The 27,218-nt window shown below is 56.3% G+C and overlaps 1 protein-coding gene and 1 pseudogene across 17 annotated transcripts in view; both read right to left on the reverse strand.

The window, feature by feature from the left end:
• Positions 1 to 1,560: 1,560 nt before the first annotated feature.
• Positions 1,561 to 3,726, reverse strand: LOC306670363 (protein DEK-like; annotated as a pseudogene). Its single transcript has one exon. The product of its transcript is annotated as a protein DEK-like (transcript).
• Positions 3,727 to 6,284: 2,558 nt separating this feature from the next.
• Positions 6,285 to 27,218, reverse strand: part of PCBP3 (poly(rC) binding protein 3) — a 235,080-nt gene continuing 214,146 nt past the window's right edge. For 9 of the 16 annotated variants that reach the window (XM_079100767.1, XM_079100766.1, XM_079100771.1 and 6 more), the window contains 6 exons: positions 25,660 to 25,701; positions 16,247 to 16,325; positions 15,525 to 15,584; positions 13,231 to 13,283; positions 8,057 to 8,226; positions 6,285 to 7,007 (listed from right to left, as the gene is read on the reverse strand). In XM_079100767.1, coding sequence (XP_078956893.1) covers positions 6,971 to 7,007; positions 8,057 to 8,226; positions 13,231 to 13,283; positions 15,525 to 15,584; positions 16,247 to 16,325; positions 25,660 to 25,701 — 441 coding nt within the window. In that variant the 3' untranslated portion in view covers positions 6,285 to 6,970. The remainder of the gene's footprint in view (positions 7,008 to 8,056; positions 8,227 to 13,230; positions 13,284 to 15,524; positions 15,585 to 16,246; positions 16,326 to 25,659; positions 25,702 to 27,218) is intronic. The other 7 variants (XM_079100776.1, XM_079100765.1, XM_079100764.1 and 4 more) reach the window with 7 other exon arrangements.

Below are 27,218 nucleotides of genomic sequence, written 5' to 3' on the forward strand. Positions count from 1 at the left end.
CAGGCCCTTGCTGCCCGCTCAGCCCCCTCAGAGCAGCCTGCACTCACCTGGGGTTGTTTGCTGCCTGGGGGCCCCTGGGGCCTCCCTCCTCCCATTTAAGGAGCTGGTGACTAAGTTGCCCCCCACCCTGGGTCATCTGGGACCATCCCCTTGTGTTTAGGTCAGAAGAGCAGGGACCTTGGTTGATTTGCAACCTTAATACCCCATGTAACATGAGAGTCCTGGGATTCATCCAGGGATGGGAGGTAACGTCCTGGGATGCTCTGCCTCGCACATGGACCAAAGTGGAAGAGAGTAAGGGAGATGGGGAAGACCAGGCCACGTGGTGACCAGTGGATGTGAGACGTGGAAGTTCACGGCAGGTGAGCAGAGGGCACATCCCTTCCAGAAGACATGGGACAGCCACGGACGTCACAAGCACTGGTCACCGAGGGTCAGTGCCAGGGAGGTCGAGAGTGCCTACCATGAGCAGCACACTTGGACATTAAAGGAGCTACGAGACATTTATATGGACATTCAGTAGGTACGAGAACCCCCGGGACAGTGGAGATCGTGAGGGGATGCAAGACGGCTGGAGCCGAGTTGACACATCCAGGTTCCTGGACGGCTCAGGCTCTGCTTTCCACCTGCAGGGTGCCCTGCGACTGCTCCAGGGCAGCCGGCCGGCCTCCCATTGGGAGCTGGGCTTGGACAGTGGTGTGTGTTCCTCCTGCCACCATTCCAGCTCTGCTCTGGATCTGCAAGAAGCCCAGGAGCCCTTCATTTTTCTAGGACTTCACCTCTCGTTAGATGCTTGGCCTAGAAGAGCTGTCCACGAGTCCAGGGATGCAAACAGTGGGAAAGTGGACTGCAGGGAGCAGACGGAAACGGAGCACCACCCACGGACCGTGGGAGCCTGCAGAAGGAAGGAGCAGGCGGTCTCCCCAGAGGATCTCGGCTCTTTGAAAATGGACCTGAGAGTAGTACGAAGCACCTCTTTGTGATTGTCTCCGCCCCTTTACTCTGAAATTAATTTTTTTTTAAAACACAACTATTTAATTTTTATTGACAAGGTTTGTAAGAATAGATATTTAAAATCAAAGGCCAATTTTTAGGCCTCATTTAGTTGTTTATTCCATTCACTTTTATTAAGTATACCTTTCCCTAATGTCTTTTATCAAGAGACAAACCTGTGAAAATACCTGTTAAATCATTTATATATACATTTCTATGATGCAAAGATTTTTAAACACTCAATTGGTACATCAAATACCTCATAGGCAGCATGTTTAAACCGATTAAGACCATTAATTTAAAAAAATTTAAGTCCTGTAATTCAGGAGTGGGCTGGGTATGGTGATGAAGGCCTGTAAACCCAGCTATGCAGGAGGCTGAGGCAGGAGGATCACAAGTTTGAGGCCAGTCTGGGCAACTTAGTGACATCCTGTCTCCAAAAGGGCTGAGGATGTGACTCAGTGTTGGAGCACCCCTGGGTTTCATCCCAAGTACAGGATCTTTGGGGGGGGAGTTGTCATGGATGGGGCAAGGAATGGTCCCTATGTTGATCACCTCGAATCTTGATTGCCCAAAATTTAAAACCCACGCACCCTGATTCCACATTAATTTTTTTTTTAATGTTAAAAGTATTACTTTTGAGAAATTCTTTGTCAGAGATAACTGCTATTACCCACACATTATCTTCTGGCATTATACCTAGTACTTTTATCATAATTATGAAGGTGGTCAGGTTTCCTGTAAATATCAGCATCTTATATGGTCAAAAGCAGTTAATAAAATCAGCTCATTTACTGTAAGCCAAATGTGCTTGCACTTACTCCCACCCTTTCCCAAAGTTCTTGAAGCTTTGATGTGTTGATTTTGGTCTGTCCTTAATATAAAATGCATCCACAGATACTTTTGCAGAATTAACACAAACTACAAACAGATGCCACTTAGGAGGCAAAGCAGAAGTAGACCATTCCTTCAGCGTTCCCTCACTGAACCCTGACTTCCACTGCTGTCACACCGTCTCGCCAAACACTGACATTTCATAGTCTACGAGTGTAAAGATATCTACCTACGTTGAATTTAAAAACTGATCTGCACAAAAGAAATGAAAAAAACTTTATATACAACAAATTGGTTTTTAAAAATACAAAAATAACATCTGTCATTTCTGTCATGCTGACAATTTGACATATATACACATGCAGGAGAAAGGTTCCAATTTAGTCACCTGGCCAGCTGTTTCTTGTTAAAGGTAAGCACACTGCCTCTGAGTGTTCACACTGACAGAAGAGATGTGTATTCAAAATATATAGTAAATACTGCAAGTGTCTGCATGTATAAATGCTGGCTATAATAGTTTTGTGCTACTTGATTAAAATATGTCTTAAGCAATCTACTATTAAGTGCACTAAAACCTACAACAGTTCAGGAATCTATGACCTTATATAAAGAAATCCAAAATGTACAAAATACAGCTATAAAAGCAAGAAACAATTACTGCCATGCAAGATTTTAACTAAAACTGCATAGAAATGCAATTTAAAACGGCCAACTGATTTATGTAACACTCAAGATAAAAAGGTCAGCGGTAAGTCCTACCAACACAAATGCTTAATAAGGATTTAGGAAAGGAAATACATTCTCTTTGCTGGTATAATGGTATAAATCAGATCTTCAAATCTATGGAAATGAGTCATCTGTCTCTGTCCTCTATCTCAAGAAATTAGCTCTTTTACGGTTGTTTTCATGAAGTCTTTTCTCTGTTAAATCATAAGCAGGGTAATTTTCATATACCTCTTTGCAAATCTGCTTCATTATGACTTCCTCCAGGTTAGCATTGGCCAATAATTTCTTTACTGTTTCTTTTAATTCTTCATCTATAGGTGGTTTCTTCAATTTTTAAATTAAAGGCTCATCATCTGAACTATCCTCAGATTCACTTTCTTTTTTGGAACTGTTTTGATTCTTCTTGGTGGTAGTACTGTCTGCCTTCTTAACATTTGCACTTTTTACAGACTTTTTATTTTTAGAAGTAGCTTTCTGTCTCACTTTTTCTTTTTTAGAGGTCTTTTTTGGTGGCTCCTCTTCACTTTCTTTATCTTCATCATCTGAAGGCTCCTCCTTGTTTTCCTTTTCCTCTTCGTCACTACTAGCTCCATCCGATAGAATTTCAGGACATTTGGCTCGCTTTGCCTTCCTTGCCATTCCAGAACGACTTCGTTCTTTTTTACTGTCTTTGCGAGAGGCTTTCTTAGATTGTGGCAATGGTTTGCCAGAAGGCTTTGATGCATTAGGAAATTCAGGATCTTCTTCACTAGCACACTATTTACACCTGATCTCTCCAAATCGAGAACCTCACAGATGCTCTTTAACATGGCATTTCTAAATTTTTTCAGCATTTCTTCCTTCTTTTTATATTGGATACTCCCTTTTTCAAATGGAGAGCCACTGAACTGCCCCACATTCTTCTTTAATGAGGACACAGTGCCTGGTCTGTTGTAAAGCAGTTTGTGTAGATTTCTAAGTTCATCTGTTTTTTTCTTGCTCAGAAAGAAACGTATCCTTTCAATTCCACAAAGTTCCTGCCCCTTTCCTTGTGCGATTGTAAGTGGTTCTCTCTAAGGAAGACACTTGCATTGTCAGCCTCTCTACTTTTTTCTTTTCCTTCTTGTCTTCCACAATGAGACTCTTTTCTTTCTCCTCCTCCTCCTCGTCGCTCTCTGCTCTGGGGCCGGGCATCTCGGGCTCCTTCTCCGTCCATGGCGGAGGCCGAGGCGGACATGCCGCGGGAGCTTGAGGCGGCTGCCTGATGCTTAGAGGAAATACATGGTATTCATACTTAGAATATATTTAGTTTTGTTTAAGGCCTTGTTCTGAGTCCCGCTTTCGTCACAGCAGTGTTGAATCATTGCGGATTCAACAACATGAAAGAGCAGGCTGTGCCAGTGAATGCCAGGCCCGAAGCCCTTGGCTGCCCCCACTCATCCACGTGGGCCCGATGGTCTCGCTCACTCTGTGCGTCCTCCTGACTGAGTGGACAAGTCCCACTGTTGAGCAGTACAGGTGGGGACACCGTCCAACGCCGTGGCGGGTGTCCTGGGGGTCAGTGGCTGCTGTTTGCGCTCCGAGAGGATGGGGAGGAGGAGGCAGGGTGCCCGTCTTCCGCGGACCGTCGAGCTGTAAGCTCACCATGCTGTGCATCCCCCATTCCTCAGAGGCATTGATCTTCCACTTTAATTTGTTAAAAAAAAGAGGGACTGAAAATAGAGACAACAGCAGACGGAAGGACCAGAACCCCAAGGACGTGAAAAGCAACCACATTAACAATTTTAAATTCCAAGATCAATTAATTCAAAGGGAACGTGAACTTCCCAAATCAGCAGGTGAGGCTGTTTCCTTGGCGACACACCTTTACCAGCCCAGAGCTCTTCCCAGGCCTTCCAGTGTGGGTGGTTCGTGCCCAGCACCCGGCTGCTGTTTCTCACGTCATGCTGGTGGGGGCTGTCCTGACAATGGCGGCACAGCAGCGTGCCTGTCCCGGCTCCTGACCAAGCATCCTCTGCTCCCACGAGCCAAGCCGGGCCGTGCACTGTGGCTCAGGCCCCAAACTGTCCTCCTCCCTTCAGGAAGGAGCGGAGTCTTGCCTGTCACCTTTCCAGTGAAGGCGCATTCCCTAGAAGTCTGGGCGAAGCAGGATCAGGTGGTCAGGGGGACTGTCCCCAGGCACAGCCAAAGGCCAATGGCCAAAAACACTCCTCCATACCTTCTGGGGGCCCTTCCTTGTGCCCCATCGAACACTGCCATTTTTAACCCCTTGCGCTGGGTTTTATCTTGTTGACAGTCTGTCATTCTCTGTCCTACTCATGTTGCCAGCCACCATCTGCTGCCCAGCTTGGTGCTGGGGAAGACCAGCATCTCCATTCCCTGTGGCCTCCCCAGTCCTGCATGCAGGTCCCAGGGGAGATAGCTCCACCCGGCCTGCAGGACACGCTGAATGTCCAGGCCATGCTGGGCTCATGCCTGCACTGCTCTGCACAGACTGCACGCACCCTCTGGCTGGGACCCTCCTGGAGGAAATCTGGAAGAGCCACCAGGCAGACAGGAAGCAGGTTTCCTCTGAGAGGGGTGTGCACCTGGCCAGGAGCCAGGACAGGCCCCGTGGCCCAGGATGCTTGACAGGTTCCAGGCTAGAGGTTCACCTGCTGGGACCATGACGCGAGAGGCAACTCTGGGGTGAAAGGGGATGGCACGCCCCCACCTGCCTGCTCTCCCGGGCCTCACTTCTCTTCTGGAGGGCCCGGGCACCCAGGATCCGAGCTTGCAGAACGGGATGAGAGTGCAAGGCAAAGGTGAGGTGTCCCCGGCTGGGCTCTCCTGGGCTCCCCGTCTTGGGTGTGGGACCTCTGTACTAAGGAGGGGCACAGGCGAAGGACCTGCTTGTTGGCAGGGCTCTGCACAGTTGCCTGAGCAGGTGGGAGGTGGATGCGCTCCACACTGGACAGCAGCTGGGGCATCAGGCACGGCCCAGCCTTTGGCGCCTGGTGAAGAGCAGGGTTTCTACCCTTGTCATTTAAGTGTGCAAATACAACAGTGTGGAGTGGGGACAGAGGATGGGAGAGCAGTGACGGGGATCAGGGGTCTCTGATGCCTCATGGCTGTGGCATGCCTGGTTCCTGGGAATGTTCCTGTGCAAGGATGCCTAGCTGCTGTGGCAATGCCCTGCATGAGGAGGCTCTGTGCAAGAGTCCTACCAGCTCTGACTTGATCTCAGGCACACAGATCCCAGGAAGGAAGGAACTCTTATGCTAGAAACCACATGTTTCACCAGCTCCCTTCTCCAGTTCCTGCCCGCCTCACAGTAACTTTAAACAGTGGACTTCCTTGAGAGCTTCACAGAGCTCCTAACTTTGCACTTTGCAACTGTGGAAAAGCTGCATAGGACGTCCTAGTTCCTGAAACTTTCCTGGATACAAAGAATAACGGTTGCATAGTCTTTAACCTGATAACGAGGTGTATATAAATAAAGATTGCTGGGGTAACTCTAGACCTGCAGCTCCATCAGAGAGCAGAGCTCCACCTGATCCCAGCTTAATCTTCAAGATCTGTGTCTGTGAATCTTTATTTTCCACTCCCGCTTCCCCCTCACGGGACCGAGAGTTTGGTTGCGACACAACAGAAGAGGGAATGCAGGCAGTGGCAGCGGTGATGAAATCTCAGCTCATGTGTGAGAACCCAGGTGCTCTGGCCAGCCGGCTGGCACAGGGCTCCTGGGTGCAGATGGGCACTGGGGGCAGAGATGAGACAGAGTCAGTGGGGGAGGCGCACAACATTTATTAAACTCCAATAGTGCAGAGGGCTTTCTGGAGGGGCTGTGCTCTCCAGTCACCCTGGAGGCCCACAAGTGCCTCCCCCGTGAGACATCCCAGTGAAGCTGGGCCCCGTACCCTCTGCCACCTGCCCAGTTCCTTGGACATCTTCCAAGCCCCTCCTCTCCCAGGGCACCCCCACAGGCTGTAGGAAAGGCACCCCCGATTCCAGCACACGGCCTTGGGTGGGAATTTGAGCCAAGACAGAACGGGCTCTGAGGGGAAACTGAGTCAGCACAACAGGAGAGAAAGCAGGGACTTTGAGCACAGGGGAGAGCTGGTCACAGGAAGTGTGCCAAAGTGTCAAACCAAATGTTAGACAGTCACATGGACACTGAGGAACGATTCTCTAAAACGTCATAGATGGGAATTCCCCGAAGCATTAAAATAATCAGCACTGCATGCCAATGCATGGAGACAGGGCCAGCTACCACGGGAGAGCGGGTCGGCAGAGCTGGAGCGCAACAGCTTGGGGTTGGTGTCTACTGCGTGTACCGTCTGAATGTATGAAAACTACTTGTATCTGCAGGAAGGGCGGGCGGTTTGTACAGAGTGCGCCAGCCGGCGAGGACCTGGGCTCAAGCGGTCAGGTGCAGAGTGGAGGATCCTGGGTAGGATTACAGCGCGCCCATCCCGGTGACCTCGGACGTCAGCCTGGAACAGACGAAGGCAGAGAGGGCGCGTCATGGCACTCCAGTGAGACAGGCGAGCCGAGGCAGGCAGGTGCAGGGCACCCCTGTGGCCTGGAGTACGGTCCTGGCTCCACACTGGTGGACGTGGTACAGCACGCGGGAGGTGGGCCAGTGGGAGCACAGTCACAGGGACTACTCTCCCTGCCCATCACTGTCACGCTGGTGGCTCCGGTCACAGCCAAGCAGCCCCTGGGCTGCCCCAGTGGATGACCTGACCTGGCCTCGCTCCCCTCACCTGGGAAAGGGTGCTGCGGCTCTCACGAGAGTGACTATGACTGTGTCGGCCCCCTCCAGCACCCAGAGGGCTCCAGATGGGCTGCTGCCAAGGAATCAGGGTACGTGAGGGGCAGGTGCTGGAAATCTCCCTGAACTCCCACCAGACTTGGTCCAGGTGCGCCAGCCCCACACCCTGCCTTGCCCCTGCCACACTGAGCAGGGCAGCCACAGGAATGGAAAGGGGCCAGACTCCACTGAGCCCAGGCTTGGCCTGGGGCTGCTGGAGGGAAGGAGAGATGGGAAGGGTTGAGTCAGGCTGGGGTGTGCTGTCCTTCCTGTCCAACCCCTTCCCACTTCACTGGGGTCCCCTCAGGTGGCACCAGAGCAGAGTCTCACAGCCCCGTGTGGGGTGCCACCACCAGAGGGTCCCATCAACCAGCTGCCAGCTTAGGGGAAGTGCCATTGCCTCGCTTCACTCGGGACACAGTTCCATGAGGACCACGAGGCAGAGCGCCAGTGTTTCTGAACCAGTCTGGTTGAAAGGCCAGTGGCCCAGGTCTCAAACGGCCCTGGCCATGTTGGCCACTACCACCCTGGATGGCCTCTCCTCCAGTTTCCTGGCTCCTCACTGTGACCAAACAGATGAGGGGGTGGCTTGTGTCAATGAGGAGACTGCCCAGCACATTCTGTCCCCATATCCAACCAGTCACCTGCTTTAACTGTCCAAGCCGAGGGGTGGGCTGCAGGCCAAGGCCATGAGCCCCTGCAGGGTCCTGTGGCCTTGGAGTCCCTCACCTGGCATTGATGAGATACTGGGCAAGGCTGATGTTGGCCGGGGTCCCCGTGATGGTGATCTGACGCTCCGATGACCCTTCAGTGGCATTGGCAATTTTGATCTGAGCTCCAGACATCTGTCGAATCTCGTTGATTTTGGTCCCTTGGCGTCCAATTATGCAGCCTATTAGCTGGAAGGAAAGACGGAGGGCCCCCTTAGAGGACAGCCTGGAGCCCTCTGCAGGCCCTTAGGGGCCACTGGGGGTGCATGGGAAGCTTGGTCAAAACCACGCCAGGGGACTTAGCGTCCTGGGCCTGACCCTGGCCCTCCTAGAGCAGCCTGGGCTCGCCTGCTGGTCCCACATGGCCTCTTCTCAGCAACGCCCCTGGTGGGGGTCCACAGATCAGGGTCTTAGGGCCATGTCGCTTCATGTTGGTTTCCTCTGGCCTGGACAGGAATGACCGAGGCAGGCGGGCAGATGCAGAGCCAGGGACCCCATGCCAGCCTGCAGGAGGCGGGGACATGCCTTCTGGGTGGCAGACTCGGGTAGAAGGGCTCTAGCCAAGAGAAGGTGTCACAAAGCCTTGCCGAGGGAACACAGCAGGCTTGTCACCACCCGAGACCTGCCTTCTGGTGAACTCTGGCGGAACTCCAAGGGTTCGTCGGGCATACCTTTCCTTGCCACTGTGACCCTCCTGTAAGGACGGAGTACAGTGGCTGTGCCCCTGTGGTCACTGAGAGAGGGGCCATTCTGAAGCAGCCCAGGGAAAATAGTGGGCCACCCTGGGCATGGGGGCAGCAGTCTTGGACCATGGCCTCTCTCTGGCAGAAGCCGGAGCCCCTCCTGGCCCACCCCCCACACGGGGGGCAGTCGACGTTGACCCCAGAGAGGTCTCGGCAGAGGAGCCTTTTGCCATGGGTTTGGGCAGAACTGCACTCCAGACACTGCAAGGGCTCCGCAGCAAGGACAGGAAAGGGAGGTCAGAGGCGGAGAACCCCAGACCCCAGCAGGCAGCTGACACGAGCCACACCATGGCGGCACTTGCAGGTGGGCATCGGTCAGGACCGTGCAGGGGTTCAAAACACTTCTGCTCCTGCTGTGAGCGGTCGGCTGAGGTGTTGGGGCTGGACAGGGCAGGGCTGCACAGCAGGGGAACCTGCTCCCAAGGCTGTGATGAGCAACAGCCCCACTGGATGGGACAGATACTGCACCAACTAGCTCTTGTCCCCAGAGACCTGCTGGCCTCTGCGGCCCTGTGTGCCTGCTCTGAGGGTGCCTGGGCCTTGAGGTCGGGGTGTGTCCCTGTGTATCTGCTCTGAGGGTGCCTGGGCCCTGAGGTCGGGGTGCAGCCCTGTGTGTCTGCTCTGAGGGTGCCTGGGCCTTGAGGTCGGGGAGTGGCCCTGAGTCCCTGCTCTGAGGGTGCCTGGGCCTGAGGTCGGGGTGTGTCCCTGTGTGTCTGCTCTGAAGGTGCCTGGGCCGTGAGGTCGGGGTGTGTCCCTGTGTCCCTGCTCTGAGGGTGCCTGGGCCCTGAGGTCGGGGAGTGGCCCTGTGTGTCTGCTCTGAGGGTGCGTGGGCCCTGAGGTCGGGGAGTGTCCCTGTGTCCCTGCTCTGAGGGTGCCTGGGCCCTGGGGTCGGGGAGTGGCCCTGTGTGTCTGCTCTGAGGGTGCCTGGGCCCTGAGGTTGGGGTGCGTCCCTGTGTGTCTTCTCTGAAGGTGCCTAGGCCCTGAGGTCGGGGTGCGGCCGTGTGTCCCTGCTCTGAGGGTGCCTGGGCCCTGAGGTTGGGGTGTGTCCCTGTGTGTCTGCTCTGAAGGTGCCTGGGCCCTGAGGTCGAGGTGCGTCCCTGTGTCCCTGCTCTGAGGGTGCCTGGGCCCTGAGGTCGGGGTGCGTCCCTGTGTGTCTGCTCTGAGGGTGCCTGGGCCCTGAGGTTGGGGTGTGTCCCTGTGTGTCTGCTCTGAAGGTGCCTGGGCCCTGAGGTCGGGGAGTGGCCCTGTGTGTCTGCTCTGAGGGTGCCTGGGCCCTGAGGTTGGGGTGTGTCCCTGTGTGTCTGCTCTAAAGGTGCCTGGGCCCTGAGGTCGGGGTGCGTCCCTGTGTCCCTGCTCTGAGGGTGCCTGGGCCCTGAGGTCGGGGTGCGTCCCTGTGTCCCTGCTCTGAGGGTGCCTGGGCCCTGAGGTCGGGGTGTGTCCCTGTGTCCCTGTTCTGAGGGTGCCTGGGCCCTGAGGTTGGGGTGTGTCCCTGTGTGTCTGCTCTGAAGGTGCCTGGGCCCTGGGGTCGGGGAGTGGCCCTGTGTGTCTGCTCTGAGGGTGCCTGGGCCCTGAGGTCGGGGTGTGTCCCTGTGTCCCTGTTCTGAGGGTGCCTGGGCCCTGAGGTTGGGGTGTGTCCCTGTGTGTCTGCTCTGAAGGTGCCTGGGCCCTGAGGTCGGGGAGTGGCCCTGTGGGCCCTGAGGTCGGGGTGTGTCCCTGTGTGCCTGCTCTGAGGGTGCCTGGGCCCTGAGGTCGGGGTGTGTCCCTGTGTGTCTGCTCTGAAGGTGCCTGGGCCCTGAGGTCAGGGTGTGTCCCTGTGTCCCTGCTCTGATGGTGCCTGGGACCTGAGGTCGGGGTGCGTCCCTGTGTCCCTGCTCTGAGGGTGCCTGGGCCCTGAGGTCGGGGTGCGTCCCTGTGTCCCTGCTCTGAGGGTGCCTGGGCCCTGAGGTCGGGGTGCGTCCCTGTGTGTCTGCTCTGAGGGTGCCTGGGCCCTGAGGTCGAGGTGCGTCCCTGTGTCCCTGCTCTGAGGGTGCCTGGGCCCTGAGGTCGGGGTGCGTCCCTGTGTGTCTGCTCTGAGGGTGCCTGGGCCCTGAGGTTGGGGTGTGTCCCTGTGTGTCTGCTCTGAAGGTGCCTGGGCCCTGAGGTCGGGGAGTGGCCCTGTGGGCCCTGAGGTCAGGGTGTGTCCCTGTGTCCCTGCTCTGAGGTGCCTGGGCCCTGAGGTCGGGGTGTGTCCCTGTGTCCCTGCTCTGAGGGTGCCTGGGCCCTGAGGTTGGGGTGCGGCCCTGTGTGTCTGCTCTGAGGGTGCCTGGGCCCTGAGGTCGGGGTGCGGCCCTGTGTGTCTGCTCTGAGGGTGCCTGGGCCCTGAGGTCGGTGTGCGTCCCTGTGTCCCTGCTCTGAGGGTGCCTGGGCCCTGAGGTCGGGGTGCGGCCCTTTGTCCCTGTTCTGAGGGTGCCTGGGCCCTGAGGTCGGGGTGCGGCCCTGTGTGTCTGAGGGTGGCTCTCTCGAGGCCCCGAGCCCTTCTTCCCTCCTCCAGACACACTGTGTCCAGTGTGGGTTCCCTATAGTGGGAGCAATGCCTACCCTCAGCAGAAACGCTGGGGGACATGGCCCTCGAGTCAGAGCGGGACATGAGAAGCAACAGGACCCCTCGCCAGCCCTGCCCTGGGCCAGATCTTTGAGGGCGCCTGCGACCCAAGGGCCCCTCACTTGGCTCTCGGGGACCTGCTGGGCCACTGACATGCAGACTGAGCCAGTCTGCTCTCACCTCATCCCTCGGTTACGAGTGTGAAGGGAAGGGGAGAAACATCCCAGCGCCGTGGCTGTTGTGGCCAGATGCCCTGGAACTCCACAGGCCACACTGAGCTGTGGTCACACCCCCTGCCTGGCCTTCCTCAGGAAGCCATCCATGGGACAGCTTGCCTTCCTTTATCAAACGGAAGGTCTCTGTCGGGACCCAGACAGGAGCCTGAGTCTGGGCAGGTGGGTGCTTGGGCTCAGGACAGAGCACAGGAGGGCCAGGCATGAGAGGCCACGTGGCCAGGAGCAAGCTCTGGACTGAGCCACGAGGGAGGCCCAGAGTGACCTTGGGCATGGACCAGGGCATGGGGGCTCCCTGGCCTGGCCTGTGTCTCTGAGGCCACAAATACAGAGGTCCCCTTGCTGAATGCCTTTCTGCAGATGGGCTGAGGCCACCCGCAGATGTCAGCATGATCCACTATGACCAGGAGCCTGCACTGGATGTGGTGAAGGCAAGTGTTAGAGCAAGCGCTCGATTCCCTCCTCATCTTCAAGAAGGTGGCAGGCATCTGCCAGTTGCAGAACATCAGCCCTGGGGGCTGTGCCAGTGCAGCCCAGAATGTCCCCTGAGGTCTGGGGTAAGCGGGAGGCCCTCCACAGTCCCTTTGTGCAGAATGACAGGCCATGCTCCCAAGTGGGCGTGGGTGAGAGAGGTGCCATCCCTCTGAGGGGCAGGCTTCCCTCCCCATGAAGACCCAGGAGAGCCAGCACACACCTCCATGCTGTGGTGCTACGGTGGCCACAGGAGGCAGACACTCCAGCTCTGCAAGAGGCCCCACTTCAGTTTTGAAATGAATGCTTGACAGGGCCCCTGTCCCGATGTAGGGAGCAGTGTGCAGGTAAGAGGCCAGGGGAGACCTTCCTGGTGGGAGGTGCACTGGCCTTCATCACCCGGGTGAGAGGATGTGAGAAGTGGCTGGAACCATATGCTTAAGGAACCAATCCAGGGGGACCAGAGGCAGGGAGCAAACAAAGTGGAGAGCTCCTTTCTCTAAGAACAAGGGGCAGCAGTGCTGCCCTGTAAGAAGGTCCATGCTGTGGCCTGTCGGGACAGCCCCACCTGAGAAATGCTGCCAGGAGCTGAAGGCTGGAGTGGGCACCCCGCAAAGCTCCACCCAGGCTGGGGTCTCTGCCGGCCCAGCAGCTGGGAAAGGGGAGCCCTGGAGAGGTGCCCTGGCTGTACAGAAGGCTGGCCTACAGCCAGCACGGGGGCCTGTGATGGTGGCCAAGGGCATTGCAGTCTCTGCACCAGCTGGCTGGCTTTCCCAGGCCCCTGTCCTCATGCCCACCTGCCTTCTGCCTCAGGTTCCCAGAGCAGTGGATGTTCCCACAAGTCCAGATCTAGAGCAGAACAGGCCCTGGGCTCAGAGAATGGCAGCCCTCCTCACCAGACCCCTGTTGAGCCTGGAGGACTGAGTGAGCTAGGGTGCTGGCTTAAGGTCACAGTCTCAGGTGAACCTGGATCCAGACCAGCCGGCGGTCAGCCAACTTCAGGTCTGTTGAAGCCAGAGCACAGAGAACCCCAAGCTCCAGAGAGAGTGCAAGGGCTGCAGTGTGGATGGGTCTGCTCCAGAACATGCCTGGGCTGCGGGGTAGAGGTGACGGTGCCTGCTTGGCTTTCCCGCGCAAGGACAGGAGGGTGCAGGGGCATACTCACATCATTGGGAATGGTGAGCTCGTGAGTGCTGGCCGGGGGACTGGCGTCCAGACCTGGGCACACCAAGAGGACATGGTTAGGCTGGTGGGCAGGCTGCTTGAGGTCACGCCCCAGGGCCTGGACACGCTCCCCTGGGCTGGATAGGGCAGGGGTGAAAGGTTGGCCGAGGGTAAGGACCAGCACAGCCCAGGGGCTCAGACCCTGTGAGACCCCATGGCAACCTGAATTCCTGAGGCCCAATTTCTCTCAAAAGGAAAATGGGACCCAAGCATGGTGCTGCCCCCCTTTGGTTCCGGGCACACTTGGACTTCACTCCAACAGTGTTCGTGAGCTCCCTGACACCCCTTGCAGACCCCAGCGAGCCCAGAGCTAAGGGTGGGCATCACCATGTTCAGGCATCCATGTGTGCCCAGGGCGTAGGCCATGCTGACCCCAGTGCCCCTCCTTCCTCAGCTCCTGGAGACCTCAGTGGTTCAGAGACTGCTCTGCTTGTCCCCTGACCTGGGCAGTCCTGCTGCAGGTGTCCAGCAGCCACAGAGCACACACTGTTTATCACATTTCTGACCTAACTCTGACCAAAGCCCAGCCCTAGTCAGCTGGGACAGCTCAGGCCACCGCATGGTTCTTTGTGTTGGGAGCAGGGAGCACTGGGCCAAAGATGATCTCTAGACCCAGTGCAGACCACGGCTCTTAAAGCCTTGCCTGCTAAGGTGCAGCATGAGGAGAGGTCTAGGCTACCAAGAAGGCCAGGCTCTCAGAGCTTGTACGCCAGGTAACGAGCAGCTCCTCAGGGTCCAAGTACATGCCCCTTCTGGCCTTGGAAACGGCACAGAGGGCCCCTGAGATGGACACCATGTGGCTGCTCCTTGAGCACACGGGGTCTCTGCACTCAATGACCCATTTCCTTAACAAGAGGTGGCTCCAACCTGCAGGCGCAGCTGAGCCCTGCTCTTGCGCCTCCCAACCACATTGACCTGCTAGGTGGCCTCTCCCGCCTCGCCACGTTCCTGCCGGTCCCGCCTCTGCCCTTGCACTGAGCCTCATCTCTGCACAGCCTGGGGGTCCCCCAAATCTCTGCGAGCCCCACCTTCCTCACAATGACACTCACGGGGCCACTGTGTTTTGGCCTCACCTCTGCATCTGGACCCGTCTCTCAAGGGGAAAGGCCCTGAGGGACGCGCCCAGCACAGTGGGGCCCAGGTGGAAGTGATAGTCCAATTCATCCCACATTTTACTATTTTGCATATCTAAACCTGGAATTTTTGTTCTTTATCATCTTTTCACAATATATCTTTTCAATACAATAAATACTTGTTTGCTTTTTTTTTTTTTTTTTTTTTTTAATTTATACACAGTCCATAAATGGTGACATCTAAAAACATCACTTGAAAGACTCCAGGCTGAGCCTGGAGCAGAGGCCACCCCTGGGGACTTGGCACGTTTTAACTGAAGGAGGAAAGTGGCAGAACCCTTTTCAAGAGCACGCACCGAGTGGGTAGTCAGGACCTGTCTGCTCAAAAATGTGCTCGTCTGTCTGGCGCAGGGGCAGCACCTTCCCAGTACAGGAGGAGGCCCAGGCAGTGTTGGAGCTCAGGCCAAGGCCCCTCCTCACCCACCCCTCTTCAGCTGCTGCCCTGGGTGCTGCAGGGCTCTGGCCTGGGGGAGGGGAAGCAGCCAGGAGCCACACACACAGGCCGTGTGCACAGGTAGTCCACGTGGGCAGGGGGCCCAGGGACCTGCTAACAGCCTCAGCCCCAGACGGCTCCTTCACAGGCTCCACCCAGACAGCATGTGTCTTGTGTCCTGTCACAGAATCCACAGGTCTCTGCACTCCCTGCAGTGTCACGGGGTGAACTTGGGATGCAAATCAGAAAGAGGCACAGACAAAGCCAACCGATCAACTTCCTAGGTCTGCTCAGAGCCCTGAGCAACACTTTCTAAAAAGCACAGGCCACAGGAGCTTCCTCCCAGCACAGCTGCCTCAGCACTAGAACCAATGACAGCAGAGGGCCCCTCCCCACATGCTGCACGTTGACCAGCTCACACTCAGACCCACCAGCCAGCCAACAGCGCCGCGACACCACCTGCCTTGCTTGACCCTTGCGGGGCTTCTGGGCAGCACTCGTCCCCAGCCCCAAGACACCGATGCTGCCAACTGCTGGCAGGTGTGTGCACCAGGCACACAGACCCTGTTCTCAGGGTTGAGTGAGGTCCCACCCTCCTCCTGTGGACAGCCTGCTGCAGGGGCTCTGGGCCTCCCTGGCCTGCTGCCCCACCAGTGTGGTCTGCTTTACCTGACGACTGGCCCATCAGATTTTGAGCTTCTTCGGAGGAGTGTAAAGGCAGCTTTTCTCCTGGAGAGCAAAGAAGAGACAGGTTTAATGTTTTGCCCTCAAGGAGATAAGCAAGGTCCCTTCAACTAGGGAAGCTCAAAATATGACTGGCACTGGCACGGCTGACACACACAGTGGTGGACTGTCACCGGCCACAGCCACTGGGGCTGCTCTGCCTCTGTGGAGGACACCCACTGCCAGACACCAGGCTGGGCCGTGGCCGGCTGCTCTGACTACCTCACCACGGCAGGTCAGGCTGCTTCCCTGCAGGGCTGGTGCCGTCTGGGGTCGGGCCACCCGTGAGAAGCAAAGCCACGTCTGTGGTTGGAGAACCTGCTCCTGGAGAGGAAATGCCCAGGGCTGGTCTCCTGGATGCCTTCACAGGAAGGGCCACAAGGATGGCCTGTGGGCAGCACAGACCACTGCTGCCCAAGCATGGATCCAAGGAGGAGCAGATGTCTGCACAGGCAAGGACACCCAAGGTCATCGTGAGGCAAAGTAGCCCCGCCAGACACACTGAGCTGGCCCTGGCCCCGCTGCGTGCAAGCCCACTGCACTGACCGCAGCCTGGGCTCGCTGTTTCCACTGCGCCTGCGCTGCGCACTGCTCGGCATAAGGGCAGTTCAGAGAGAAAGTCCCCAGGTGGAAGAGAAGGAGGTCAGAAAGGGCAGCTGGGTACGTACCGGGGAAAGCGGGGTTGGTCTGTCCGAGGGGAGGAAAGGGGGTTTGCTGCATGGCCAACTGGTGGAGCTTGGTCAGCTGCTGGGGCGGGAGGGACACGAGAGCTAAGAAGGTTATTGTCATCGAGCACAAGTACACCAAATCAAAACGGCAGTAACAGAACTTTGCACAGAGAGGGGGGCCATGCGGACACATGGCAGACGCAGCAGGACTCAAGGACTTGGCCTGGGTGGAACCAGTGGGCCTGGCTGTCAGCAGCCATGGGGCCTGAACCAGCCCTGCCTTCCCTCCCCAGGCCTCATGGCGGTAGGGGAGGCTGGCAGGGTCCTTGGACCAAGAGGTGTGAGGGGGATCTGAGGGCCATGGAGCAGGGACAGCTGGGCTTCCAAGGGTCTCACACTTGTGCTAGTACCTGTGGGCTGCAGAGAAGCACATCCTCAAACCTTGCCCCAGCCCCGGCCCCGTCCTGCAGGTCTCATTAGACAGGCGGCCTGGGAGCCTGTGAGGGCCACGCGCCTGCCCTGCCGTCACCTCCAGGGAATTCCAGGTTTGCGGGGTTACAAGGCCCACAGGTAAGATCCCAAGAGACCCCAGGGTTGCAGGCTCTGTGTGAACTGCTGTCCTGCAGGCCGATCCTCGGCCCCCACCAGACAGACTTTTCCAGGGGCTTTGACAGGGAGTTTCTTTATCTGAGCCTCACTTCTTAAATAAAATCTAAGAACAGTAGAAGGTAGAGGGAAACGTGGCCAGACAGTCCAGTCTGGGAACACAGCTCGAGTGCTTGGGATCCGCCCATCCTCTGGAGGCAGGGCCCCAGGGCAGAGGGCGCTGGCTTCCTCAGGCCTGGCTCTCCTGAGGGCACAGGCATCCTGGGCAGGGCCTCGGGGTTAGGCAATGTCCCACCTCCAGCCCTTTCCCATCAGAAAGCCCCAACGGTCCCCAGATGGGTCCCCGTGTGGCTGTCCCCTCTGACCTGGGCTCCAGTGTTGAGCCTGGGCTCTCGCTGATCCCAGCCAGGCCGCACGGCTGGCAGGGGTCAGGGTGACTGAGAAGCTCACAGAGACCACCCTGGCTGATGGCTGCGGGGAGCCTGGGGGAAGGTCAAGCGAGGAGGCAGCTGTGGAGAGGCTCCTCCATGCAAGGCTGTGCAGGACAGCAGTAGCCCGCCAGCTCTCCTTGCAGGCAGCTCACAGGCACAGGCCACCCCCACCAGGAATGGAGCTCGACCCAGGATGAACACCTCTTCTGGGCTCCAGGCCCTGCAGAGGGCCGGGGGGCTGCTTCCTGGCTGGCCCTTCCTCAGCCTCTAAGCCCGGTAGGGGATGGGGTGGGCCTGCAGGGACAGGGTTTCTAGGGTGCTGGGTGGCCAGCCTGGCCTTCCCTGCTTCTACTGTATGGGATTCTGTGAGAACGGGCCTGTGGCCTCAGCTGTCACACCTTGGAGTTGGAACTTAGGTGGGCGTGCCCTCAGACTGTTGGCTGTAGTGAAATTGGGGCGTTCAGCCTGTTCCCTGAACTGGCTCTGGGAGGGACACTTGCCCAGGAAGGAAGGCCATGTTTGCACTGGGCATGTCTTGAAAGCAGCCCCCTCCTAGCTCCTGGCTCTTCCCTGAGGCACTGGGGCTGGGTCTGCTCAGGGGAGACCGAGCTCATCCTAGTGTTATCAGGATGCCTGGAGCAGCTCAGCTCAAGGGACACGGTGACCTGGGGTCTGCTTCAGCTCTGCGTCCCCTGAAGAGGTAGTGTGGGACAAGGCCACAGAACTGGCTGCACACCCCAAGCAGAGCAATGCCTGGTCCCCCTGCCCGTGTGTGTCCTGCGACTTGGCCTTGATGGGTGGTCAAGCTACCTGAGTGGAGATTCCTGGTGATGGCTAGAGACAACATCACCAGGACCCTGGTCGAAATCACAGGGGCAGCAGTGTGCCTGCAGGCAGGATCCAAGGCCCACGAGGAAGCTAGGGAGACCCTGATCCACCATGGGGAGCAGGAGAGAGCAGAGCCCTCAGGCGTCCTAGGGAGGAATGTGCTTCGAGGACATCCCTGGGGCTATAGCCCTGCAGCAGGACCAGGGCTGCAGTAAGCCTCAGGGGTAGGTGCTGGGTGGTGGCCTGTGTGGGCACCCATGGCCTGGGGCGTCCTGCGCTGCCCTCTGCTCACAGCAGCTATTCCTATGCTCTCATGTCCATCCTCTAGGCTGCCCTGCTCCCTGGTGGAGGAGCTCCCCTCCATATGCCCTGTGTCTCTGGAGACCGTGTGGCTGGATGTCACACAGGACTAAAAGGCACACGGGGCTGGCCTCAGCTGGTCCATTCGGACACGGGAACTTCTGGTCTCTCCAGGCCTCAGTTCTCTAAGGGGTCTGGGAGTGAAGGGCAGCTTTGGGGTGCTGACCATTCCAGCTGCCCACCTACTCCGCAGCCTCGCCTACTGGGCACATGGGTAAGGCCATCTGCCAGGGTGGCGGCCACATCACAGGTAAAACAAGTACTTCTCAAGGCTGGCTCCACCTGCGTCCAGACGGACACCCAGAAGTCTATCCTACCACCCTAACCCTTCCAGCTCTGTACATTTTCTGCTTTTTAAGAGGAAATGGCCATATTAGCAAATAACACCCCACCTCCAGGGACAGAAGGGGGCCAGCACGTGACGGTGCTGGCAGGCATTGCCGAGTGAGTGGGGAGTGGGCCGTGGTGGGGGGAGAAGGCAGTTGGCATCTATGTACCTTGGCTCAGCCCTGCTTCTCAGCCCTCACCTCTTGGGACTCAATTTCCACATTTTTTTTTAAAGCGAGAGCAGGACTAAGTGCTGAGGGAGCTTTAAAGATAATCCTAACATTCAGAGGAGCTACACTTCTGGCTCCAGTGCCTCCAGATCCAGAAGGGGATGAAGGAAGGAGCGTGGCAGTGGTAGGCGGGAGGGAAGGGGAGGGAGCACCACGTGGCCCTCCCACTCTTGCCCTTGATGGGCACCAGAACAGAACACAGGCGAGTGCTGAGCCATGAGTGCAGGCTCACCTGCACCCAGTGGCTCATCACGAGACAGGCCAGCTGCAGGCCACACAGGTTTTCCTCTGCCTGGCACGGGCAGTCGGGGATGCCATGTCTTTTGCCTAGCCTCCTTCCTGGGTCATCACTGATTCGGAGGCACTCCTGCCTTGTCGTCGGGTTGCACGGACCTGCCCTCTGCTCACGGTGTCTTTGAGAAGCAGGACTCCACACCCGCAGTGCCGCTGACCCACCCATCCCCGTTCTGGTAGATCTGGGTGCTTTGTTTAAGAAATCCTTCCCTGACTGAGAAAGTAAGGGCCTTCTCCTGGGCTCTCTTCTAACGTGCTGCAGCTCTCTTTCATGTTGACATTCTGGGTGCATGAGGATGGTTTTGTCCATCGTGAATATCCACTTTTCCTGGATGGCCAGCTCTTGGGCACCACGTATGAGTGACCCCTTTTCTCTAGGGGTCTGCACTGAGTGGTTGCGACAGGTCTCACCTGAAGCTCAGGTGCTGGGCTCCTGGTGTGGCCCACAAAGTACACTCTCTGTTGCTATGACCTTACAGTAAGCCTTGGTGACATGCCAAGGCACATCTCCCTAGCCTCTGCTCGTGGACATGCTGGTGGTTCCTGTTCTCTCTCCCCCTTTTCTGTCCTCTTGTGGGTGCACTGTCACTGCATGTCCAGCGGGACTCACTGTGCCACACCTGCACCTGCTCAGGGCCTTCCCCAGCTCCGCCCCGACCTCGCTGCACGCTGCTCTCCCTTCTGGGGTCGTTCCTGATGGCTCCTGACCTATGCTCTTCCGTATAACCTGCATGTGTATGGCGCTGGGGACCAGACGCAGGGCTGCGCACAAGCCAGGCAGGCACTCTACCACTGAGTCACATCACCGTCCACATGAGTTTAAACATGGCATGTTAAGTTCCTTGAAAATATTTGTTTTGTTTTGTTTTTTGGATTTTGGCTGGAAATGTACTGCATTTGTACAGCAATTTGGAAAAGAACTGCCATCTTTACGATACTTCAAGTTCCAATCCATGAGTATGGTATAGCTCTCCTCTAGATAGATCTTTTTGTCCTCCTTAACTTTTAAGGAGGCAAGTTTTTAAAGCAAGTCAACCAGATTTATCACTGCATTCCTCCATAACATTCTTATTCTCTCTGATTACCTCTAAGATTTGACTTTGGTCTTTGGTGTTATGTAGCTTTATTTTTGTATGTGTAAGACAGGTTTCTTCTTGTGTATCCAGTTTGGGGTTTTCTGGAGTTGCTAGGTGTGAGGACTGGCTCTTCTTCCTAATCCTCGGGGCACATCTCTCAGTTCCCCTCCGCGTTCTGCTAGCTCTGGCCTCCACTCACAGGCACGCTCTTTCCTGTCCCTCCTCTTCACAGTGTTTCTCAGACTCCCATGTGAACGAGTCATGCGATGAGCTTGGCAATACTGAGTGCTCCTGAGAAGGGCAGGTGGAGGAACTGTGCCGGAGCCATGCCCTGAAGGGCACAGCAGAAGAGGTGCTGTTCTGTCTTCTGACCTGGGGAGAAGGAAGGGGAGCAGGAAGGATGAGCTCTAGCCAGCCCTGGGGGCTAGGCTGGGCTCCAGTTCTGTGAGGCCGGAGAGCAGCCACCCTGCCTGGCAGTGGGTAGAGCCAGGGACAGCCTCTGCAGCACTCCAGATCCAGATCCTTGGAAGAACAAAGGCTCAGGGCCCAGGGTGTGGCCATGAGCTGTGTGTCCATGGGATGGGGTGGTGGCTCTTTCCTCTTTTTTCACCATCAGTGAGCGGGTCCCCCTCACCCACCTTTCCACAGGGTTCTCAAGGGAGATGCTGAGCAAATGGGAGGGGCAGGTCTGCAGGGTTACCTGCCCAGGCTCTGCAGTGCCAGAATGATGCTCCCCACGGGTCCCAGGGCGTGTTCTCCACCGGGATGAAGGTGCTCCCAGGCAGGGTCTGGCTGCACACTGGCCAGTTTTCTTTTACTTTGACACACACCTCTACAATTTCCCCACGACATATCAACTAAACGTCAAGCTACTTGTTAGTTCTGGAGCTGACCACCCCCAGGGTGCCCAACACCCTCTGTGGCCACATGGGTGAGTCCTTATCCCACGTACTGCCCCTCCTCTCTGCCAGGGGACTCTCTCAGAGCTTCTGCCTTCTCGGGTGTGAGGCTGACGGTCCTGGGGTTCACCTCATGGCTGTACCAGGCTCCGGAGAGAGGACAGATGGCAAATCCTCTGTCAATGCTCACAGGCTGAGGTTTCAATTTTGTTGCTCTCCCCACCCTTCAAGTGAGGGGGATGCCAAGCAAGAGAGGGTTTTGGAAACTCTGAAGACTGGACATAAAGATGCATGCAATGAAGGTGCTTCTGAAGCTCATCAGAGGGTCCCTGACTTCTGAGGATCTGGCTTTGTGGTGTCTAAAGCCGTATGCACTCAGTAGGAACTGTGCCTGGAGCCTGGCCTTCTTCCAGCTGGTGATGTGCATGCCACACTCCACTGGGATGCTGGCAGCAGAGAGTTCAAGTCTACCATCATGAAGGTGAAGAGCTGACCCTGGGGCGTGCTGTGGCTAAGCGAGGAGATTCAGCAGGTTGGGTCCACTTACAATGGGTTGATCGGGACACAACCCCATTGTAAGTAGAGCATGTGTGCAGTTTCTCCCAGAGGCAAGCAAGCCCTTCCTGGAGTTACTGCACCATTGTAAGTAAAGCAACAGAAACAGGATGAAAGCAACCACGCAGCCTGCCTGTTCTGTCCAGGCTCTGCACGCTCGCTCTCCTGCTCCACGCCCCAATACTGGTACTGTTTTCCTTCCTCACATCTGGACCACACCTGACCTGACCCTGGCAGGACACGATGGCACACGGATAGTTTCCAAGGCGGCTGGGCTGCCATCCTGGGGGAACTTGGGGTGTTGAACCAAGTCCTGCTGCTGCTCAGCAGCACTCTGCATTTCTTCACGATGCCTGAGTCTCCAGAGCTCAAGAAGCCACGAGGGGGTCAGGTGAAGAAGGCAGGAGGTGTGTGGAGAGCAGCAGGAAGCCAAGGGGTGGGGCAGTGCCCAGGATTCTTAAACAAGGGTCAGCCTAAAAAAAAAGTGTTGCCTGAAACCAGAACAGGACATGAGCACGTTCTGGGTCTAGATGAAGCACTCGGTGCCAAGGAGCAGACCTTATGGAGGTCCACAGGTCTGAAGTGGACCTGTACATCCAGACAGGGAGTCAAGCTGCCCCAAGGTGACTGCAGGACACAAGAGCCAGCCACTGCAGTTGAAGTACACTTTGTATTTGCTCACATTAGAAAATAAATCATTTAACTTCTCTAGTAGTTATATTTTCCTTCTAAGAAACTGAAACCTTAAAATTCCTACCAATACTAAGCTCAGATAAAACCAAGCCCGGGGCCATCACAGCCTGTGCTACTAAGCAATCGCCTTGCCTTTGCTTTGGGTTATCCAAGTAGCTGCCAAGCCTTCAGTTCATGTGCCTGCAAGAAAGGCATGTGGAAAGCTCCCACTCTGCTTGCAAGTCCATGGCGTTGCTACAGAGTGCAGCACCACTTCCACAGAAAGCCACTTCAGGACACGTGACCAAGGCCTTGTCCGTTCCTGCTGCTCCAACCAAAGACCTCAGGCTAGGTCATCTGCGGACAGCATGAACTCACTGCTGACAGTCAGGAGTCCGAAAGCCTAGGAGCAAGTGCCGGGGCTCCGAGTCTGGTGCAGGCCCCTGTCTGCTTCCAAGGTGGTGTCCTGAGTGCCATGTTCTCATGCAGTGAAAGGGACAGAGGGGAGGCAAATCCCTGAAGCAAACCCTTCTCCCCTGTCTTATGTGTGTGTGGTACTGAGGACTGAACCCAGTGGTGCTTTACCACTGAGTTACATCTCTAACCCTTTTAAATTTACTTTTTATTTTGAGACAGGCTCTCATTCAGTTGTCAAGGCTGGCCTGGAGCTTGGGATTCTCCTGGTTTGGCCTCCCCAGTCACTGGGATCACAGGTGTGTCCCCGTCCCCTGCCAAGCCTCTTTTGAAGAGCACTCGTTCCACTTCCGAGGCTCAGGCCTTGCGCCTTTCTCCCCTTGCAGAGGCACCTTCTAAGGTCATTACCTCCACCATAGTCTCCACGTATGAACTCTGGAGGGACACTTCCATTCAAACCACAGCACCCAGTACTTCAAAACTCACCACACATAAGAGGCAATTACACAATAGTCAGTTATTCGTTAGCTTAAACTAGTCTGAAACAATCTGTGAACTTCCCACTGAAGAGGCACTGAGGAAAGCCATGTGGGGAGGAGCACAACCACCACTTAAAACACAGATCCACCAACCAGCCAGTTGAATTCTCTCACTCCCCACGTGCCTGTGCCACGACTCTTCAAAGCTCAGTGCAGAAAGAGCTTTTTCCATCAGTGCAAGTGTACGCACCTCCTCTCAAGGGTCGGTGTGAGTTCTGGGTTCTTGGTTGAAGGAAACCCACAGGCTTGCCACAAGGTCCCTGCAGGTGTGGAGGTCTGACTTTGAAACTACTGTCTGGGGTAAAGACAGATAGAACACTCAGTCAGCTGCCTCCACCAGGGTGCCAGACTCTGCCACTTGATGGCCGGACTTTGGGGTCTGCATCTGCACGTGTGCATTACAGGAAGACTGGCCATCCTGGAAGGAAGGCCCTGCCTGCCTGCCTGCTCCGCCTCAAGTGTTCTACAGTGGCCATGGGTCACAGCAAGGCAGCCTGCCTGGGGCAGGGAGTGCACATGCTCTGCTTATGTGGCACTGACAGCTAAGTGCAGGCTGTGTGAAGGAGGGTGGCAGTGCGTGTCAGGCAGCCACAGCCTCGGCTCCAGGGTGGCCACAGGCAGTCGCCACAGGAGCCACCGAGACATGCCTGAGTGTGACTGCAGGTGGGAGGTGGGAAGGACTCCTCTTTTTTTTTTTTTTTTTTTTGCTTTGTGGTGCTGGGGATTGAACTCAGGGCCTTGTGCTTGCAAGGCAAGCACTCTACTGACTGAGCTATCTCCCCAGCCCCGGGAAGGGCTCATCTTATTTCTCTCTCCATCACTTGATTTGTGTGTGCTTCATTTAAAGGGGGGGGGGGGGGAATAACCCAGTGGTGTTCATCTTTCACTCAACAGAAATTTTTCTGCAATGATAGTGAATTTTGTCTATTCGAAATACTTTAGTTTGTTAATTTTTAAAGAATCTTCCCTGTCCTGCCTTCAGCTCTTATCCAGATGAGTGTCTGCTTCCTGCTCAACTCAGAAGCAAGGATCTGGAGAAGACCAATGGGCACGCAGGCTCAGCAGGCCCGGCCCTGCCCGGGGATGCGGGGTGGGGGGGGTGCCTAGCTCTCAGGCCTGAGCGGCAACAGCACAGACGTGCTCTAGGGGTGCTGCTGAGCCAGGCAAAAAGGGTGCAGAAGACTCAGAGTTAATTTGCACACACAGAGGATCCCTGGCTGTCTTTCTCATGTTCTCCCCACTCCCCCTAATCCCATTTTCCAAGCACCTTCTAGCATAGACCCCACTGACTGGTGTCTCTAAAGCCCTCTCAAGAACACCCTCTGCTCATGGCCGTGGCCCTTTATCTCTTGATCCCTAAAGGTTAGAGCCCTACTGCCCTAGTGCCACCTGTGGCCCCCTCTGCACCCAGGTCTCTGCACAAGTTGCTGCTGGTGTGATTCAAGAGAAAACTAGGCTTCTCCTCCCCACCCTTTGGATGAGGCCTTCATCCTCCAATACCAATTGTACATTTGGGCTGTCCTGTGACCAGGAGGTATCTGAGCAGACCCTGGTGGTGGAGCTGTGTGACAGGCCAGCTCCAGTGGCCCAGGTAGGAGCACAGATGCCAGAGCTACCATGTCGCATGGCATCTTTCTAATTCCAGAAGGAAAAGGAGGGCTTGCTGGCTTTCGACACTGGGGTCTGTGTATGGTGGACTCTAAGCTTCAACCTGGGCTCTGGAGGGGTTGCTTTGCTCCACTAGGCACTCAGCATCATTTCTGAGGTACCTTAGAAGACCCATCTTGAAGACATCGCCTAACTCCTTAGGTGCACCTAGACACTGTGCCCACACCTGCTGGCACCCTGCCACCAGGGCAGGTGGCTCCTGAAGTGGCACAGGCCACACGTGGCCATCGCTGCTACTGTCTGAGTGGAGTGTGCGTGTGTGGGAGGGAGACCTGGACGCAGCAGTCGGTGGAAACAACCTGCCATCAGGCCAAGTCCTCAGCACAAGCAGAATGAGTGCCAAGAGGTCAAAAGGTTATTCAAGGTCATATGGATACAACACGGGTCAGGAGCACTGAGAAAACTGGTTAATATTATTATGTAATATTAATATTAGTAGCAACTAACAGCAGCATGCAGGTAGGCACACAACAGAAAGGAGAGAGGGTGGAAGGGAGACGAAGTGAAAACTCACATCCGGGTGGGGGATGGCGTACTGTCCCTGGATCGTGTAGGCCTGGAGAGAGAGAGAGAGACCTTCAGCTCGCGCCGTGGCAGGACCTGGGCCTGTCACACCCTGCAACCCTGCCCCGCACAACAAGGACCCTCTGGTGACAGCCTCTCCCTCAGTGTGCACCTCCACTTGTCCCTGTGTGCTCAGGACAAAGGCCACTCCTCCCAAGGAAGGAGGCCTGAGTCGCCACCAGAGGAGGCAGGCCGGGGAACCATGCCTTCCCTGAGCTGCAGCGAGCTGCAGCGAGCAGGAGGCAGGAAACGACCGGACCTCTCCCCGCTTTCCTAAGAGAAAACCCTGAGGATGATCTATTTGACCCCCATAAGAGGTCCACTAATATTAATCACCCATCAGAGTAAATACTTTGGGGAAATATCTACCCCCAAGACATCCATACAGAAAAAGAAAGTGTTAGAAGATGACCAAGATGAGTTTTGCAAAAGCCAGTTCAAGGAGGAGGTCTCAATCAGGTGTCTTTCTCATGCAATCTTCAGTTGCACCCCAAAAGGGGGCTCCCCTCCCAGGTGTCAGTGTGGAGCCTGGGACTTGCTGGATTCCCTCTCTCCTTGCCTTGGCTCTGTGACTGAGCCAGCTGCAGCAGCCATCCACCCTGAGGCACCTGCCCACCTCGCCCCAATGCCCTGGCAGAACCCCCGGGGTCCCTTCAGCTGTGACACCTCCTGTAATCCAGAAGCTCCCGGCCAGACCACACAGGAGCCATGGGAGTCCAGGGAGAGCAAGCCCACAGGAGGACCCGGCTTGATGGGTGGGGTGCTACCCAGCCTGGGCAGAGGCATGGGGTGAGGACGTGGTTTCCAATAGGACGTGTGATGCCCACTTGTGTCCACCCTCAGTGTCCCCAGATGCCTGAGAGGGACACCTCAGGGGAGGCCATATGTCACTTCTCTGGGCCCCAGGCCCTCCCACAGGTTTCTAATCTGCTCAGAGTTTCCGTCATCAACAACCCCATCCCAGGAGTTCAAGGTCAATCGACCACCCAACAGGGACCCAGCCGCAGCCCTGCTGTGACAGACTCAGTCCCTGGAGCAAGGCCCTGGAGGAGGGAGTAGAGGAATCTTATCAGACACAGTGGTGTCCTAGGGAGAGAGACGGTACCTCTGCCTGCAGGAGCAGGGCCTAGAGACCCACCCCAGGTTCTGTGGGACCTCTGCTGTTCCCACAGGCCAGGACCCTGCGACCTGTGGGGTCTGCCTCCTCTGGGCCCACAGGTCTGAGTCGAGCAGTGAGCTCTGTTTAGTTCACTGTTTATTCTGGGTCATCTCACCCCTGCACCTTCCCCAGGAAACTCTGCTTGAGGGTGACCCCATGAGGCCTGCAGGGACAGCTGTGTGGACAGTGCTGCTGAGCACCCTTGCCTACGGCATCTTCACCACCCAGCCCGAGCGCCAGACTCCCTCCTCTGTCTGTTGCGCATGCTACTCTTGGGCACGTGGGGCCTGAGGCCTGCAGGCCTTGGGTTGCTGTCCTACAGTGACTCGTACCTCACTTCTGACTTTGCA

The sequence above is a fragment of the Sciurus vulgaris genome (genome assembly GCF_902686455.1).
Source record: "Sciurus vulgaris genome assembly, chromosome: 10".
In the NCBI taxonomy this organism is placed as follows: Eukaryota; Metazoa; Chordata; class Mammalia; order Rodentia; family Sciuridae; genus Sciurus; species Sciurus vulgaris.